The sequence below is a fragment of the Acanthochromis polyacanthus genome, chromosome 22, assembly GCF_021347895.1.
Source record: "Acanthochromis polyacanthus isolate Apoly-LR-REF ecotype Palm Island chromosome 22, KAUST_Apoly_ChrSc, whole genome shotgun sequence".
NCBI lineage: Eukaryota > Metazoa > Chordata > Actinopteri > Pomacentridae > Acanthochromis > Acanthochromis polyacanthus.
The window spans coordinates 15917103-15935112 of NC_067134.1; the positions used below are offsets into that span (position 1 = coordinate 15917103).

Below are 18010 nucleotides of genomic sequence, written 5' to 3' on the forward strand. Positions count from 1 at the left end.
TAATAAGTGTCCTTGCTTTGGTGCTGTCATGGTTTTGTTCTCCTTATAACACAACAGCAGCTCACACAATGAGGAAAAAAAAAAGAGAAAATGACACAATTTCATTTTTGCGGTTAATATAATCTTTCGGAAGAAATACTCATTTGTCGTTGCAAAAAGAAAGAAACACACACAAACAGAGTCGCACAAACTCTAAACTGCCAGTTATCAGGCTTGAAGGGTGAGTTTCAAGTCCCATTTTTTCTCCCCGAACCCCCATAATCCCTCGCTGGGTCACACAGATTAAGGACTTGTCCATAAGATGAGATACAGAGTTCACTGGCACTCTTCACCATCACACTGTCACACAACAACGCAACACGCATGGATTGTACTGTAACCAGAGATGCCACAAAGTCAGAAATGTCCGAATTCCAGCCAAGAAAACTGCAACAAAAGGTTTCCCACAGCTAAATTGTTAATATACAGTCAGAATGTGCAAAAAAAAAAAAAAAAAAAAATCACCAGTGAAAAGAAATGTGAGACGTCGCGAGGGTGTTTGACTAGCAAATGATCTCCTGGAAACACCTGCAGCAGACTGTAGCGCAACCTGCAAGTTTACATATGTAAGGATTGATCAAAAAGTTCTCACTGGTGACAAGAGGAGGGTCTGGCTACCTTTACGAGACTAAACAACAGTGGAAGAGCTTGCTTGTTGGTTTCGTCAACATGTACGTGGTTGTGCACCATGAAATAGTCTCCGAGGATCGGACTGTCAACATTGAGATCTTTCATAATGTCCTCAGGGGTCTGAGGGAAAATATTAGCCACAACAAACCTGAACTTTGGTGCAATAACGTAGATGCTACAATTCGCCGTCAATTCTGCATATTTTTGTTGGCCATGACAGCACAATCGTCGCTCTCAGTCTGGCGTACTTGCTAGATTTGGCTTCATCCTATCACACAAATTCTAACGGCTGAAATTCAAGTTGAAATGTGGCCTTTGTGATTAGGAACTACATGTTTACATATTGGGACTTCAAGGGAGTCTTACAAGCATCGCAGGAGCACTGAGAGCAGTGTATCTTAGCACAGTCTTGTAGCATTTTTATTCAACCCTGATCCACGCCTAAATCTATCTTTGATCCTTTATTTTTACCCTATCTTCTTGATTTGCCCCATTTTTCCTTTTTCACTTCTCTTCTCACACAGAACAAGTTCTTCAACCAGCAGAAAATGAAACTAGAAAATCACTCGGAGAGCGCAGTACTCCACCAAGGCTGCTCATTCCTAGTATCATTTCTGAAATCTTTAAAACATTTCTGAATCCAGACTATAAGCTGAATCACTGCCAAAATTTAATCAATTGGCCCTCGTGTCAATTTAGATCGTCCCTGAAAATTCCGTCCAAATCCATTCATCTGTTTTTGAGTAATGTTGCTAACAGGCAGACAGACAGACAAACCAACACTGATCGTCATAACTCCACCGAGGATCCACCTCCTTGGCAGAGTAACAAAGCTAAGCTAGCAGCTCTGATCATCTCATGCTAACTTCCTCACAAAAACAATGCTGATGATAAACAGGTTAATTTTAATCATGTCATCATGTTTAGCGCGTTAGCATTGTTGCGCATTAGCAGTACAAACAAAGCACTGCTGAGGCTGGTGCTTCTTAAGTATACAAGCGTTCCAATCCATCCACTCACTGTGCTAAAACCACAAAGGAAAACCCGAGAGATCACTAGAGTCAGCAGGATACATCCCCTGGGTACAATGAATATCTGCACTAAATTAAATAGCAATCTACTTAAAAACAGAGATTCTAGTGTGGGGTAAAGAGGCAGTGCTGCCATCCCCCAGAGTCATGCTGCATTGTTTCAATGGAGAGATTTGTAAGAAATCAAATAATTTGGCTCTGTAAAGCTGCTCATATTAAAGGCATGTGTAGTGTGTGTGTGTTTGGGGTGATCAGGTTAGTGGATTCGTATTTAATCTCCTTCAGCTATATGATGTGGAGATTGTATTGTCCAGAAATGAGTAATACCAGGGCGACATTTAGGCGAAACAACGGACACCAAAGGTGAATCCATGTCCTTGTCCTGCAGTTTGAACCTTAAACAGTGTCCTTGTTTGTGTGCGTGTAAATGTCAGTAAATGTTTTAAATACAAACTTTGTCGCATTCCGACTTTCACATTTCACTGAATCCTGTATCATCTGGGTCACATTTAACCAGTTGCTGGGTTTCACTGAGACTCCGCTGCTTCAAACTTTCTTATCTGCCTCCACAACTCTTGGAGTCCATTATAGGGAAATGACAAGCGCCTGTCGAACGCTTGTCTCTTCTCATTACAGCAAGACAGAAGAGAAAGTGGAGCCCAAACGAGGTCGTCCCGCTGTAATGAGGACGTCGCAGCTCATTCATGGCGGCAGATGTGGAGCGAATGGGAGAGGAGAAGAAAAGAAGAAGAAAAGGAGGACACGGCAGCACCTAAAGAGCATCAGCTTCAAAGTGAACTCCAACAAGTTGAGACTCTCGAGGTGGTCACATCCTCAACATCACAGCGGGGTGATCTCACAGTGATACATACTCCGCTGTTGCCATGGAGATGTGGTGAAACACTGCCGGCCGGCTGCAGTGATTCAGATCTTTTAGCGATGCTATCAGTTCCTAGAAACTTCTCACATGGCCATGTAATAGTGAGAACGTACCACGAGCCAGAAGCCTAATTAATAAGATAACCATGAAAATGGAAGGAGCCTTATCAAGTTCAGCATCAGTAAAATGATTTCTACTCCCACGATCGACTCCGCTGAAGGCTGGAGCTGTGCAGCGAGTGTGTTTCTGCGTTGAAGCCTGAAAACGTCAGAGGAGTGTAAGTGGGTGTAAATAAGTGAGTGGATATTCCCGTGTGAATGGAAGCAAACACCGACAAGATGCTTCATGTCTTCGGAGTTAAAATGTGGAGGTGCAGCAGTCAGCAGCATTAAAGTCTGAAATAGACTGAAATCAACAACCAATGGATGAACGATGAGGAAATCTTCAACAGACATCCATTAGAGCATGAATCCTGTTGACGTTGATGATTCCTTTGATCCTCCTGAATATTCATGGCCCCTAAAACTACAAGAGTAGTACAACAACAACAACTACACATCCACAACAGAGTATAATCAAGGTTTCAGGCTGCTGTTATACTTCGCAAATATGCAAGGATGTGCATGAGTTCGACCACCAGAGCAGCTAGCGAGGCTAGAAAACACTTTTTGTGTCGTCTCGTCTATAAATTGATGCAGAAAATGCACAAATTGGTGCATAAAAATTTACCAAAGCAGGAATGTAATTGTTGATTCATGTATCCAGCTCCCCATGTTTGAACAAAATTTTGCTCTTGTTTCATTTGCCTTAGATGTAACGATCTTAAAATATCGCAAATCTCAGCATCAGATCTTTGAACAAAGATGCATCACTTCTCCAACAGGCTTACAGCATCAAAGAACCTAAATGAAGGTTATTGTGTCTTTAAGGCTGCTCCTTTGTCTCCTGTCTGATGCTCAGCCTCTCTACAGGCGTCGCATTGACCTTTTAACTGTCTTCCTGACTCGCTGCTCCAGATCACTGTGCATCCCTTTCACTCGAGCGCTGACACTGACTGTGAAGCCACGAGCTCTGATCCAGAGGTTGACCTCATCGTGACCTAGAGGCTCTGTTGTCTGGAGCCTTGGGAAATCAGTGCAGCCGCCGCTCAGAGCAATTTGTGCCCGTCTCTGCCGTCTAACGCAAACTTCTAGGCTGCACAGGAGGAGATGCTGCTGCTTCAGGAACATCGAGGAAGATATTTTCAGCTCTACCAGGCCTCACTGTGTAGTTACAGTTGGTTCAAGCTCTCCATCTGAGCACAGCAAACATTTACAGAATCTTCAGGAACCATTGGGTTTAAAAAGGCTTGTTTGCTGAAATGGCAACTGGCCCCTCCGAGGCAGTTTTTGCAGTGTGTCGGGGCGTATTGTTCTTTTGAGGGTGGCAACTGGCATCAACGACTGCTGATGCCATGGGGGCGGGCGGGTTGAGGGCTTAGTGGGGTTGCTTGACCTGCAATGTTTCAGTAGGTGCTACATGTCAAACATCAACATGAATGTCAGGATTCAAGGTTTCCCAGCAGAATGTTGCATTATAAGAAGATGATCGGCGTTATTCACTTCACCTCTCAGTGGTTATAATGTTGCAGCTGATAAAATATATATATTTCATTTTTTAACTTTAATTTTTCCTCCTGCATGCAACAGTTCATGCATCTGTTGGATCACAGCTTCCCCTGCATGGTCCTGTCAGTTTGGGTATCTGACTCCATTAGTCAAATTTAGGTGTTTTATCAGTGACGGCGAAAACAGGCCATCACTAAAACAAGCATCAACAAAGACGCCTGCAGACACACACACACACACTAACGGCGTGTAAGCGACGGTTTTATGAGCCTCCCGCTGTTGCTTCAGTCTAATCCTTGCCATTTTAATGGGCTTCTGGCTTCCTCTAAAAGGGAAACCTTTGGCAGAGAGTGAAGCTGAACGCTGCGACTACCTCACCGCTCACCTGAGAACTCCCTCTAATTTCTCTGCAGAGATTCTGTGTGAGTGTGTGCTGTTTCTTGTGTGTTCATCAGCGCGCGCGCGTGTGTGTGTGTATGTGTGTGTGTGTATGCACAGATCCGGGCCTTTAATCTGTGGTTGGTGATGGTGACCCAGTTTAGCCCCCGCCCTCAGTCGTCGGTCGCCAAGGAGACGCTTCCCTCTCATCCCTGAACGGAACCGTCGGATGCTGACAAAGGTTAATCCAGCTCGAGCGCGCGCACACACACACACACACACACACACACACACACACACACACACACACACACACACACACACACACACACACACACACAGTCACTTAAGATATCAGCATGATTCCAAACAAATTCAGGATTTTTTTTTTTAAAGGAATGTTCCCAACAAATGTTCCTATTAGCAGAGACGCCCCAGCTGGAAGAGAACAAACTTTGATGCAGTGCGGGTGATGACGAAGCATGAAGGGATCAGTTTGCATGAATTTGCATCAAACACCTGCACTTCTGTGTTTTCACTTCAGCATGAGGCAATGAAAGTTGAGCTTTATCGCTCTCATAGTCCCAACACCTTCTGTCCGCAGAAACCAGAAACAAAACCAAACTGAGAGAGCCTCCTGGCCTTATTTACAATATGTGACTCCTGTCAGTGCGGATGGTTTAACCTCCACACACCTACACAAACACACAAAACGTACACACACCTCCATGCACACACACACGCCTACGCTCCCATCCCCCCCCGCCGCCCTCCGCTCAGCAATTTATCTGACGAGCCGCTAATCCCGCTGGCCCAGATTTGGTCCACAGTCTGCTCCACATGATGTTACGTTGTCATCCCCATCGCACACACAAACACACACACACAAAACGCACACTTCAGACCGCCCGCCTGCATCATGTGACCCCCCCTGCCAGAGGAGTCATGTGACTCAGGAGCCGCTGCACCTGTGACCTACTGTACGGAAAAGCAGCCGGCAGCGATGTGGGATAAGGCAGTGAGTCACCGTGGAGTGTGGAGGAAATGCAAAGCAGCTCATCATCATCTCTGCAGAGGTGGAGGAGCAACAGGGGGAGGTGAAGGAGAACAGCCTCCCCCTGCTGTCTCTGGGTCTTATATATATCTATATATGTATTTTTGCGGCTGCTGTGCTATTTTTTGCCTGCGTGGGCCTGTGCAATCAGATGTACGACCGCTCGCATGTGCCGGGATTTGAAACGACGCCCGCCTCGGAGGTTTGTGCATCGCTGCGTTGCTATGGCAACAAGTCCTCTCGACGGCGGCTGGTCCCGACGTAGTGGAGTAGCCGCAGGGGCTGAGCTTAAAATGCCCACACACAGGAGGAGAGAAGAGGAGTCCAAATATGACAGCAAACATGAGGGTTGGGAGGTGGGAGTGTAGAGGACGCAGATGAAATGCAAAGACCTCACACAGCCAAGTCAATGGCACAGCAGCTCCAAGAAAATATTCAACTAAGCACTAAAACCCCACCATACAGAGGGCAAAAAACATGAGATCAATGCCAAAATCAATGCGGTACATGTGTTAAGAAACCAAACACTAAAAGGTCTGGACCTCAGGCTGTAGGTTTCTGTGAAAACGGCATCAATAAATCCACAAACCCAGATGAAGCACAGATGCTGCAAAAGTTACAAATGTCTGAACTCTTAAACTACTGAAAAAAATCCGCAAAATTACAAGATTTGACGGGGTGGGAAACAGAATATCTTAGACTCATCCTGTCTAAGCTTAAATTCTATTATTCCACACATGTCATTTCAAATAGTTGCCAAAAATCAAGCACTTCCTCGAACCAGATAGTGTTAAAAAAAATAGTAATGCGTGCTCCTCTGTGCTATTGCGAAGCCGTGACTCACTCAGCTGCAACTAACAGTCATGTGACAAATATTCAGGGAATTTTCAGCTGAACTGCAGACACAAGACAGATGAAACAAATTAAGAAATTCTGCAAGTAGTATGTAGAATCACCTTATTTTTCTTGTGGACTCTTGACACAATGTAAATACTGATTCCAAGTGCTTTTAATTTGAATAACTTCCCATTGTGTGATTTATGGCACCATAATTTTCCGAAATTGCACAGAAGAAATTTGCTCTATTTCCTGACGTGGTTGTTCTGTTTCCATAGTGATCGCAGGACTTTATACAGCAGTGAAAAATGAGTCCACAGTGAGGAAAAATGTGACGGGATCAAGACAAACTGCAAGAGATGTGAAATATTGTGCAGCTTTAACATATTAGTTTAAAGCACAACACCCTGATTAGAGCATATTTCGTGTCATTTTATGAGCAAATGTGACATTTAAAGGTGTGTAAAGTCTTAAAAACCACAGCACTAATTGTGGTTATGAATCAGAATGACAGTGCTGCTGCATTAAGTGTTGGTTTACAGTTATTGTAATCGGGTCAGTGGATCGTTCCACTTTCTCCTCTTTTTTTTTTTCCAGCTGAGTGATCATTTATTCCTTCAGAGTAAAACAATCCTTTCAAATCTGCAGCCTTTGAAGTCGGTCTGATGACGGCTGTTGCGTTCAGTATCCTCTCTGCAGATCAGCGCGTCGCAAAGCCACAGGAGAGGATGCGAGAGGATATGAGTTTCCACACACAGCCGAGCAGAGAGACGAATTGCGGCGAGAAAGGGGGGGGGGGAAAAAGAAAAGAAAGAGAGCACAAAGAGCGAATTCACGAAGGAGGAGGAGGAGGAGGAGGTTGGGGGGGGAGGGGGAGGTGGAATGGATAATGATGAAGACAATGAGTGGGGAGATGATGAGGGGAGCAGATGCAGATGAAAGATGGGATGATGAGGCTGACGATGATGAGATGAAAGTAGCAGTTTGGGGGGAATAACAGGCGAAACCGGGGAGCTGAAAGAGGAGAAGTTTACAGTGGCTTCCTGCAGAAAAATGGCTCCGGCTTCCCATCGCAGTAAATCATGTCACTTGGCTACATCCTGTCTGTTCTCAACTTCTCACCAGCCTGAAGGCGATAAACAGGCCCGCTGCCTTATTGGAAACAGATGTTATGAATGGGAGAGAGACAAAGAACGAGAGAGAGGCAGATCTGGAGGAGTGGATGAAAACGCCTGATAAAGTTCTCTGGATCAGAGGACTAATGAGATCAAACTGGTTTCAGGTCAGCCTCCAGGAAAACAGAAACGGAGATCAAGCTGAACTTCTGCCAGGACACAGTGGTGTCATCACATCTGCAATCTGTTTTCTACCGTGTCAAGCACTGTGTGATGGCAATTCAGTTACATACAGACTTCTAAACGAGTCACATTAATAGAAAATAGCAGGAATGCAAAACATTTCAAGGCCTCGCAGCATTTTAATCTGAATCCAGCTCCTGTTACTTTAAACCTCTGAACTCCAAAACCCACTGGTGGATGTGAAAGGCATGTTATCGATTTAAAAAAAATCACCAAAATTGAACCATTTATCAGAGTCAGAAACTTTAATAAACTGACAAAATTCTCAAATATTCAACTTTAGACAGTCCTTCAGCCAATCATAAAATCATATTTCATTAAATTCAGCACACATCTCATTAAAAAATAAGCCAAAAATTAACCGTTAGCACTTAACAAATTCCGTGAAAATAAAAAATTCTGCACTCCTTCACGCAACCAAGAAGCCATTAGTCACATAGCTGTGACCAACAGTCATGTAATGAAAAAATAAGGGAGATTTCTTAGTTGCAGGATATATTTATACAAAGTAGACAGCAGAGTATGGAGGTAGATTAAGTGACCCCAAACTTTTGAACAATAGTGTATATATACGATGAAAATAGTTAAACATCTATATTATGTAGTCACCATTTTTGCAGTATTGTTAACATCTGGTGGCACTGTGGGAAAATGCTTTTAGCAGAATAAATAATTGAAAAACCCAACTTTCAAATTTCCTTCTGTTTTTACGCTTTACAGCTTTATAACTTTGTCAAACTGCAGAGAAAATATTTCGGATTTCTCTCTATTTTTAGTCGCGTTTGTGCTGTTTCTATAGAAGTACTGGACTTTATACTGCAGAGAAAAATGAACCCATGGTGATGATGCACAATAAGACACCTAAATGTGTCCAGAATGCTTTGTCCTCTGTTTGGTTGGTTCTGTTTGGCTTTTCATGCCTGAATAACTGATGTTATCAGTGTCAGCAACTATCCTGATTAGTTCTGTTTACTGCACATAAAGGCCTTTATTTAACATTTTAGATGTTATGGGTCAGTCCAGAATTGGAGGTCATTTGGGCTACATCTGCTCCATATACATCAATAAAAGGTAATAAACTATCAAAGGCTTGATTGGCTCACCTTACACATCAATGGTAGCACTTTTATTCAATGTTTTATATGTTGTTCCCTAACCCTACTCTAATCACAGTAACAGGGTTGCTAATCCATGCTAATGTGAACTTTTTCTCAGGAATAGAAGCTAGATATTTAGCTAGCTGTTACTGCTGACCAAGAGAACAAACTTACTGATGGAAAACAGTAAAGAAAAAAGTAAAAACTATTTGTCTTCTTCTGATAATATGCTAACAGGGTTGCATGAGGTAGAGTGAGACATTCAATCAAGACTGACAATGTCATGAAAATATGAAAAAGAGGACATAGCTTTGTTCTACCTATTCTTTTGGAAAACTGTTTGATGATGTTAATTCCAGTGTATCATGTGATTCACTGTTTTCTTCATATTTTTTCTTTTCACTATAACGCTCTTATAACACTGTAATAGCTGGCATGTCATGATCAAACAACATTTGGCTGCTATGTTAGCAAGGTAGCTAGCCAGTTAGCTATGTTAAGTGTTGACTTCACGCTAAGTCGTCACCTCATTAGTGAGATGCAATGTTGTAAAGTAATAAATAATGTCTTCATCTTTAACTTTCCTGTGACAACCATCTATTCTCAGCTTGCTACATTTGCTAGCTAGCAAACCATGTAGCTACTTTCACAGCATTGTCAAAAATAGTGACAACAGGGCAACAGCCCTAAAAATCCACGAATAGTTGGGTTCTAGTTCTTTAATTTTGGCAACTTTCATCTGAAAATGTCTTTTACCAGCAATAACAAGAGTCCCACAAACTGTCAATTTCTGAAAGTCCTGTTGTAAGAATTAAAACTTTGAATTTTGAACACTTTTAAAGATGTTTGTGGCTGTTTCTGATGCTCGAACCTCTGCTCGCTGCGAAAAATCTTAATCTCAGTGAGAAAACCTGACTAAATAAGCCCAATTCTTTATCCTGCAGCATGCATGAACATCTATACAACAACAACTGTTGGTCAGTGTTTCAGGCCTGTCCAGCCTGTTTAATCCACATCCAGGCAGCGGATCACTCCCTCCTAATCCAATCAACATCAACTCTCACATGAGTACCTGACATGGGGACGATGAAGTGAGCCTTTACCCTCAGCTACAGGCTGGAAAATTTCACTTTGCAGCATGAAAAATGCACATATGTTGCTCAAAATTAGATTTTTGCAAATATTCAACTTACTACAGAAGGTGTAGCACTGCAGGAAAGAGGCAGAAAGAGAATATTTTGAAGGGAAATTTGCTATAAATTGTAAAATCTTCATTGTCTTTGGATATATTGTTCTTGTTTTAAGCCCTGCACACTGTCATGCGAAACACACACTGTGCACAGGACTCTTTCTTTGCACGCTTTCTGCTGATGGCGCATGGAGCACATTTGGCACGCGTATTGGAATGGCGCAAAAAGTAAAACTGAGCACGCAGGGACAAAAGAGAGCAAAAAGAATCAGGTTGAAGAGGTGAAAGTTAACAGACTGAGCTGCTTTCACACGTTCGAGCCTTTAAACTGATTAGCAGACATGCAAATTAGAGTCTATGACACCGACAACCGCGGTGCGTCACAAGATCCTGCAGCATCCGCACGCAAACGCATCACCATCAGCCGGTTTACTTATCAGTTTCTAACGTTAAAGTGTGAATAAAAACGGGAAAATGTAAATCATAGTTTTCCTACCCATGTTTGAGCTCCTGTGGAAACTGGCCCTGAGACAAAAGTGAGTGAGATGATGTCCACAGGTTGTCTGAGTAAGATAAGGAGGAGGAGGGAGGAAACAACTGGACGTCCCGTTACGGAACCGGGGAGGGAGGAGGGGTGAGGAGGGTGACGTCAGTGCTAGAGGAGGGGGAGAGATGGATCAGACTTCAATAATCCAAACGCATTAGACAGCTTTGAAGTGCAACAACATCACGGCATGTTTTGATTAAGATGTATATGTGTTCTCGGATTTTCTCGCGATATTTATCCATGGAAACAGCATTATTGTTTTTCTTCTCTGCACATGGGCACATATTTTTAAGCATCCATGGATATTATATGATATCTCTAAGTATGAACGTGATGCTATCTTGTAATAGACTAATGCACAGCTACATTCTTTACATTCTTTTTACTATGACGGATTGGTTATTTTTTCAAAACATGGCATCTTTAAAACAGAATGAAACAACCACAACCAGTCAAACATTTGGACACCTTCTCATTTCATGGTTTTCTTTATTTTCATGACTATTTGCATTGTACATTCTCACTGAAGGCATCAAAACTATGAGTGAACATGTATGGAACAAGAAAAGCTCTCCATGAGCTTCACGAGGTCGTCATCTGAAATGGTTTTCACTTCACAGGTGTGTCTCGTCAAGGTTAATTGGAACTTCTTAATGAGGTTGGGACCATCAGCTCTGTTGTGCAGAAGTCAGGTTGGTACACAGTTGACAGCTCTATTTGACAACTTAGAATCCGTGTTGTGGGAAGAACCAATCAGCTAAGAAAAAAGAAATGACAGTCCATCATAATTTTAAGAACTGAAGGTCAGTCAGGCCGGATAATTGGAAAAACTCTGAATGCCCAAGAGCGGGCGCAAAAAACCATCAAGCGCTATGACGAAACTGGCTCACGTGAGGACCACTCCAGGAAAGGAAGACCAAGAGTCACCTCTGCTGCTGAGGATCGAGTCACCAGTCTCAGAAATGGCAAGTTAACAACACCTCGGATTAGAGCCCAGATAAATGCCGCACAGAGTTCTAGTAGCAGACACATCTCTACATCAACTGTTAAGAGGAGACTGACCAATCAGCCTTTATGGTCAAATAGCTGCTTAGAAACCACTACTAAGGAAAAGCAACAAGCAGAAGAGATTTGTTTGGGCCAAGAAACACAAGGAATGGACATTAGACCAGTGGAAATCTGTGCTTTGATCTGGTGAGGCCAAATTTGAGATCTTTGGTTTCACCTGCTGTGGCGTGTCCAAACTTTTGACTGGTAGTGTATATTGGAAGGAGGTTGATGATGCAGCTTGTAAAGTGTCGCTCCGTTCATCCTGCGGGACTCGGTGAAGTTGACAGACATTTTTGGCGATGGAATCGCACTGTCAGACATTCAAAGGTGACTGAAGTGAACTTTTTACACGACTAATAGAGTTGTGAATAGTCTAGTGCCTTACTATGACTCTTGTTGACATGCCAGAATTAAGCATCCAGTTCTTGTTAGCATTGTGCCATTAAAATAAAGCCAAATTTTAAGACCTTTTATAGTCACTGGTCAAAACTGAACAGCTCAGGAATGTGTTGTGCACAATTATCTAAACTGAACAATTTTTTTTTAACCAGAAGTACAAAAAAATAGTCTTAATTTTTTCTCCAAATCATGAAAGAAGACCAGTAGTCTCTAGAAGCTTTGTTTGCCTTCTATTTTTGCATTTTTACTCACTGTAGGCTCATTTTTCACTGCAACATGAAGTCCAGCACCACTATGGAAGCAGAACAACCGTGACTAGAAGTAGAGATGATTTAAAACTGTCTTTAATAACTGATTTATGATGCAGTTACAGTGTCTTAAATAATTTAGAAAAGCGGAAGCAAAAGCTGAATTTCTTTGATTTTTTTTTTTTTTTTAAATTAATAAACTGGAATCCAATGTATAACATTTTGCCAAGTGCCCACAGATGTCACCAATACGAGAAAATAAAAAGCGCCACATACTAGATATTTTACTATCTACATTTTTGTTTTGTTTCAATACTATCTGCTGTGTAAACACTGCCTGCAGTTCAGCTGAAAAGTCCCTGATTTTTTTATTACGTGACTGTTTGTTGTAGGAAAGTCACTAGCATCTTTTTGGTTGTGCCAAGGAGTGGAGAATTTTTAGTTTTTGACAGAGTCTGGTGAATTTAAATGGTTGAATTTTTTTGCAATTTTTAAAATTGTACATAGTGTGATTCTGTGTAAATCTCACAGCAGAACTACACATCACATATGATTTGCTAAAAACGTCACAATTCTTTTCACAGTTTTTGTGTAATTTTAGCTTTTTGTTTCTTCAAAGAAGCCTTTCAAACATACTGGCAGGTTTTGCAGTTCACAAATGAACTGTTGAGGTGCATGTGCTTCATTTTAAGCCATTTGCCCGCACAGACATTATTTGTCAGATTCAGACGTGGAATGAGATGAAAATGCAAAGTGAGTCTGTGCATTAGTGTCTTCTTGGCGCTTGCTCATCCTTGCAAATCGCTTTGACGCAGTGGACAAGAAAGGCTTCAGAAACACTTGACAGCCAAATGAAGATCTGAAGGAGATGTGAAAAAGTGTAAAATGAACTTAAATGCATATATGGCCCAGTTTTTGGATGCAGAGAGCAGTTATGTAATCAGATTACTCAAAGAGGTCACCAAGAAATCCCCACTGACGAAGTAGGTTTTATCCAGACTTAAAATACTTTATTACAAACAGAATATTTAAAAAAAACACATCAAGTCTCAAAAAAATATTCATATGTGCAAACATAAGATAAAAGAGCCAAGTCGACGCCCCTCCTGAGGAAGCATCTTGAGCGCGGTGAAATGTCAGAATCGGAGGCCGCAGTTCAGAAGCAACAACAGCAAATCAGTTGTGGTGTCGAGAAGCGGAATATCAGGAGCAGCCATGCAGGAATCTGAGCAGACGACGAGGCTGAGAATGTTTGTGTGGTTAAACTAAGTTGACAGGCATAAGAGGAGCTACTGCAGCATGAAGCATCACCGAGCTGGAGGGTAAACAGAACCAGATTAGGAGGAAACACATGCTGTTTGAGTGTATTTACATCACCTACGGCGGCAGGTTGACTGTACTGACCCTCAGCTCAAATTCATTCTTGCTTTGCATTCTCTCCGAAAAATCAATACTATGCTCTAGTGTTTGATGCAATAAGTTAAAAACTATTTATGTGAGAGCCTGAGGAGACCAGCCTGGAATGGAATATCACAGCCACAGGTTTTCATTCGTGGCAGCAGCTGACAGGTCAGTGACATTCGCGTCTGGCTGAGCAGAAACTCGGCTCATTTCTGCAACTTTTTTTGGTGCTTAAAATAACTTATTACACTCAGTTAACCCACACCATTACTTCTACATCAGCAGCTCCAACAGCCGCAATCCATTATCCGATGAAGCTGCTGTCTCTCCGAGAAACCCGAGCAGGGATCTCCTCCAGATCCAACAGCTCTGCCGGCAGTCGCTACAGTTTCAGCGGGATGACCGGCCAGTATTTTGGCTTCTTCAGGTCACAGTTTCTGTCGAAAGTCAGCTGCATCGCCGCCTCCATGGCCGAGATCTTGGCGGCGTCCTCGCCGTACAGCTTCTTCATCTCAGCCGCTCGCCTCTCGCCGGGTCGCTCGGTCGGAGGAGCGACGCTGCTTCTCCAGGAGACGGCGTGAAGGTCCTGGTCGGCCGGAACGTAGCCGTCCTGCTGCTCGGCCTCTAACTGCTGCTGCTTCTCTGCAACGGCGCCACGAGAAGATATTTAGAGACACGCAGCAGTATCGTCACATCACACTGAGTTGTTTTTTGTTTTTTTTTAAACTATGATAAATAATTCTGACTGTGCATCCACTGGCAAAGCAATTTATCACCAGTCCTCAAAACAGTGAAGACTGGAGTGTCAAAATCCAACTTTCAAACTCTTAAAAAGGTGAAAATTAGAGAATCCCATCATCTCCACATGACAAGAACTTTTGTTTTGTTGGCACAAGTACATCAACATGCTAGTAGGCTACAAAGTACCCACCCTGGGCTGCACGAGAATGAGGGTAAATGACAAAATTTATGTCGTTTAACTTTATGAACCTTTACAGAAATGCACACACAAAAGAAAGACTTGTGCTGAACCCTTTTAATCTCACAGGAGCGGCGCCACTCTTATTTTAAGAGCGCTCTTTAAATTACCGTAACGCCTCAGCCATTTGCACTAGAGAGAAAATTCAAAAGGTTCCTGAAAGAAGAGAAGATGCACTTATGAGGTATTAGTGTGTCAAAGGAAACGCGTGCAACGACGTCCATCACACAATCCCACGGGAGCGGCGCTGCTCCCATTTTACAAGTAATTTAATATTAAATTTTTTGTAAATATTTATTATAGTTCATATTTTACATTTTTGTTGTCTAATATTTTGTTCATGTTCTACTCCAGTTCCTAATTTTGTAAAATCCAAGTCAGTTTTTTGTTTTTTCCCCCACTTTAAGCTATTTGTCTAAACACATAGTTTATGTCAGATATTGCAAGCTTAGATTGTTCTGAAAAAAAGGGTAAAAGAAATCACCGAGTATGATTTCTGACTCTTTTACAGCCCAAATAAAAAAAATCAAATGGTTGAACTACTCACTCATGTCTGCCTTTCATTGTTGTGCTGACATAAACTGTGACCTCTTTACTGGAACTAATCATTCCATTGCAAATCATTTTTTCCCTCCTGCTTTCCATCTCTACACCTGCCGCCTCCTTTAACTTACTCAGCTCCTCTCTGTGTCTTTCCGTCTGGGCGAAGTATTGCCGAAGCTCCTCGCTGATCTCCATGTTGCTGACGTCACACTCGATGTCGCTGTCTGAGCTGCTCTCCTCGTCGCCTTCCCCTCCACCTTCGCTCTCTTCTTCGTTCCAGTCTGCGTAGCGCTGGTGGCTGCCGGGATGCTGCTGCTGTCGCCAGTGTTCAGGTCCGTATGCAGCCTGCAGGGCCTTTCTATAGGCCTGCTGGTGTCTCCGGTGCCAGGACATGGCCTGCTGGTAGTGCAGCCAGTAGCGGCTGTACACAGGGCTGGAAAACCAGGACTTCACAGTGTTGATGTCCTCCTGCTAATGAGACGGAACCAACAGGGTTTATGTTATTCAGAACCTCACGTGTGATTATTTTTCCACTTTAAGCTGCTGGTTGTGCAGTAATATAAAAGTATGCTGGACAGTTCTGACATGGACGTGAAATTGGTACAACAAAACAACACACCACTGGTCATTAGTACATTTCATTTATGGCAACAAAGGAGAAAATTATTTGTTCCACATTTCTCCCAAAGAGAAACTATGGAGTTCTTCTTGACCATATTCGAAACTCTAGCAGTCACCTGTAAACACATTTCTCTACATAAGCAGCTGTTCATTAATAAATGATTAACTTATGAATAAATGATAATGTGTGAGCTTACGATTGAGTTTCCGTTTACAAATCACAGAATGCAAATGAATGAACCACAGATTACAAAAGGAAAACCTGTCAACAGATTAGAGATTTATCCTGAACCAAGAAACCTGCCAGCACATTTGAAAGGCATGTTATCTTAAAGGCCAAATAACACCATTCATCAGAGCTAGAAACTGTAAAAACATTAAGAATTATTGGATTTTCGACCTGTAGTGTTCCATTAGAAAATTTGATCCAATCAGAGCTTGAAATTGATATTTCATCAAAATCACTTTATTCTGCACAAATCATAGAAATTATAAACTGGGGAAAAAAACAAAAAAATTCTCTAGTGGCTGGTTAAGTCGTGAAGCTATTAGTGACTCTACTGTGACCAACAGCTAAGTGACAAAAATTCTAAATTTTTGGCTGTACTGCAGGCAGTGTTTAGCTATAGATAAGCAAGTGTAGGAAAAAAAAATAACATTTTGGCAGTAAAATGCAGCATGTGGAGTCACCATTATTTCCTTAGCATTGGTATCATCTGTGGGAACTTGGAAAATGTAGGTTTTGTTTTTAATTTTTGTAAAAATAAATAATCCAAGAAATTTAGCCAAGAAACTGCCCATGGTTCAGAGAGTTAAATACGAAAATATTAGTAAATTAAGCCTTTTTTCAATCACCAAAATTGTACCATTTACCAGAGACAGTAAAACTGATTTTTTTAAAAACTTTTTGAAAGACTAATAATCTGTAACTTGCTGTTCATTTAGAAAACTTAAATATATTAAAAAATATTATGCACTCCTTGGCACAACTGTGAAGCCACTACTGACTTTGCTGAGACTAAATGTAACATAACTAAAATTCAGAGCCAGACCAGTAAGAAAATGCATAAAATGTAATTAGTAAAATGTTTTTATGTTGTCACCATGTATTTTTAAATTAAATATTGCAATTAAATTTGTATATTATTATTGTAAGGATTTATGGTATTTTATTATTGTGACTTTGTTATGCTGCACACTAGACATTCTTCATGGCTGTTCTGTTTCCGTAGAGGTGCAGAACAGTGAAAAATGAACCCACAGTGAGTAAAACTGAGACAGGATCAGAAGGATGTGCTGCTCTTCTTTGCAGCTACAAAATAAACCTCGGTTTTCTTACCATGACTGCAGATGGATGCAGCCGAACGGCTCTTTCTTCAAACCTACAGAGATGTAGACAAACACGGAGTCACTTAAACAGCCAACTTAAATGCACAAAACAAACATGGATGCCACAATTTCACCGAAATAAACCGCATGAAGCGACTCATCCATGCACACGTGAACACACGCTGAATATCTTAAACTTAAACACATTTACCCGAGTGCTGTTAGCCGTTAGCTGTTAGCGGCTCATGCTACTTCCTGTTAGGAAATCTCCCAGCGTCCTTTGAGGCACAGCAACAGCGCTACCAGCTGTGTGGCGCCATCAAGTGGACGCTGTGCGGACACGCAGCAATATTAAAGTAAGTCATGAGCAGAAAACTTGGTAGATAACATTACTTAAAAGATAAATAATTTGAATTCAATTTAATTGCTGTATTTATTTGGACAGGACAGTGAATATTAATGAACATGCAATCTCATAAGTTTACTCAAGGATGCAGTAAATGAGCCGGATTTAGCAAAATGCTAATTTACATCCCAAACATAACAGAAAAAAACAGTAAAACAATGATGATAAATTAATCCTGGGGGTGTTAAACCTCCCCTAAAGTGCTCATATTTTAGTAAAGTGCTTTCTAGGTAGTGCCTGTCAAAAAGTGCTTCTAATTAAAGTGCCTGATTTTTGTCAATGTTTATAAATTTGATTATTAATTAGCCATGCTTTATGCTGTCTATTATAACTGACAAAGGTGGAGTTTTCTCTCATTGGACTTCGCTGAATGGAATCTCTGCCAAT

The 18010-nt window shown here is 41.7% G+C and overlaps 2 protein-coding genes across 2 annotated transcripts in view; both read right to left on the minus strand.

Moving 5' to 3' along the window:
* The window catches only part of LOC110972255 (neuronal membrane glycoprotein M6-b-like), a 45772-nt gene extending 35157 nt beyond the window's left edge, over positions 1-10615 (minus strand). The window contains exon 1 of the mRNA XM_051942153.1: positions 10597-10615. Coding sequence (XP_051798113.1) covers positions 10597-10600 — 4 coding nt within the window. The 5' untranslated portion in view covers positions 10601-10615. The remainder of the gene's footprint in view (positions 1-10596) is intronic.
* Positions 10616-13332: 2717 nt separating this feature from the next.
* On the minus strand, positions 13333-17516 carry gemin8 (gem (nuclear organelle) associated protein 8). The gene is made up of 4 exons (XM_022218755.2): positions 17429-17516; positions 17228-17270; positions 15399-15738; positions 13333-14387 (listed from the first exon to the last, which is right to left on the minus strand). Exons 2-4 carry the CDS (start codon positions 17228-17230, stop codon positions 14128-14130), a joined length of 603 nt encoding a protein of 200 aa, XP_022074447.2. The 5' UTR covers positions 17231-17270; positions 17429-17516; the 3' UTR covers positions 13333-14127.
* Between the last annotated feature and the right edge of the window lie 494 nt (positions 17517-18010).

What these genes read in the sequence shown, in the direction of transcription:
- gemin8 (XM_022218755.2), bottom strand. An exon ending in AAGACACAGAGAGGAGCTGA is followed by an intron (nt 14,388 to 15,398) that starts GTAAGTTAAAGG and finishes GCGCCGTTGCAG; the next exon opens with AGAAGCAGCAGCAGTTAGAG.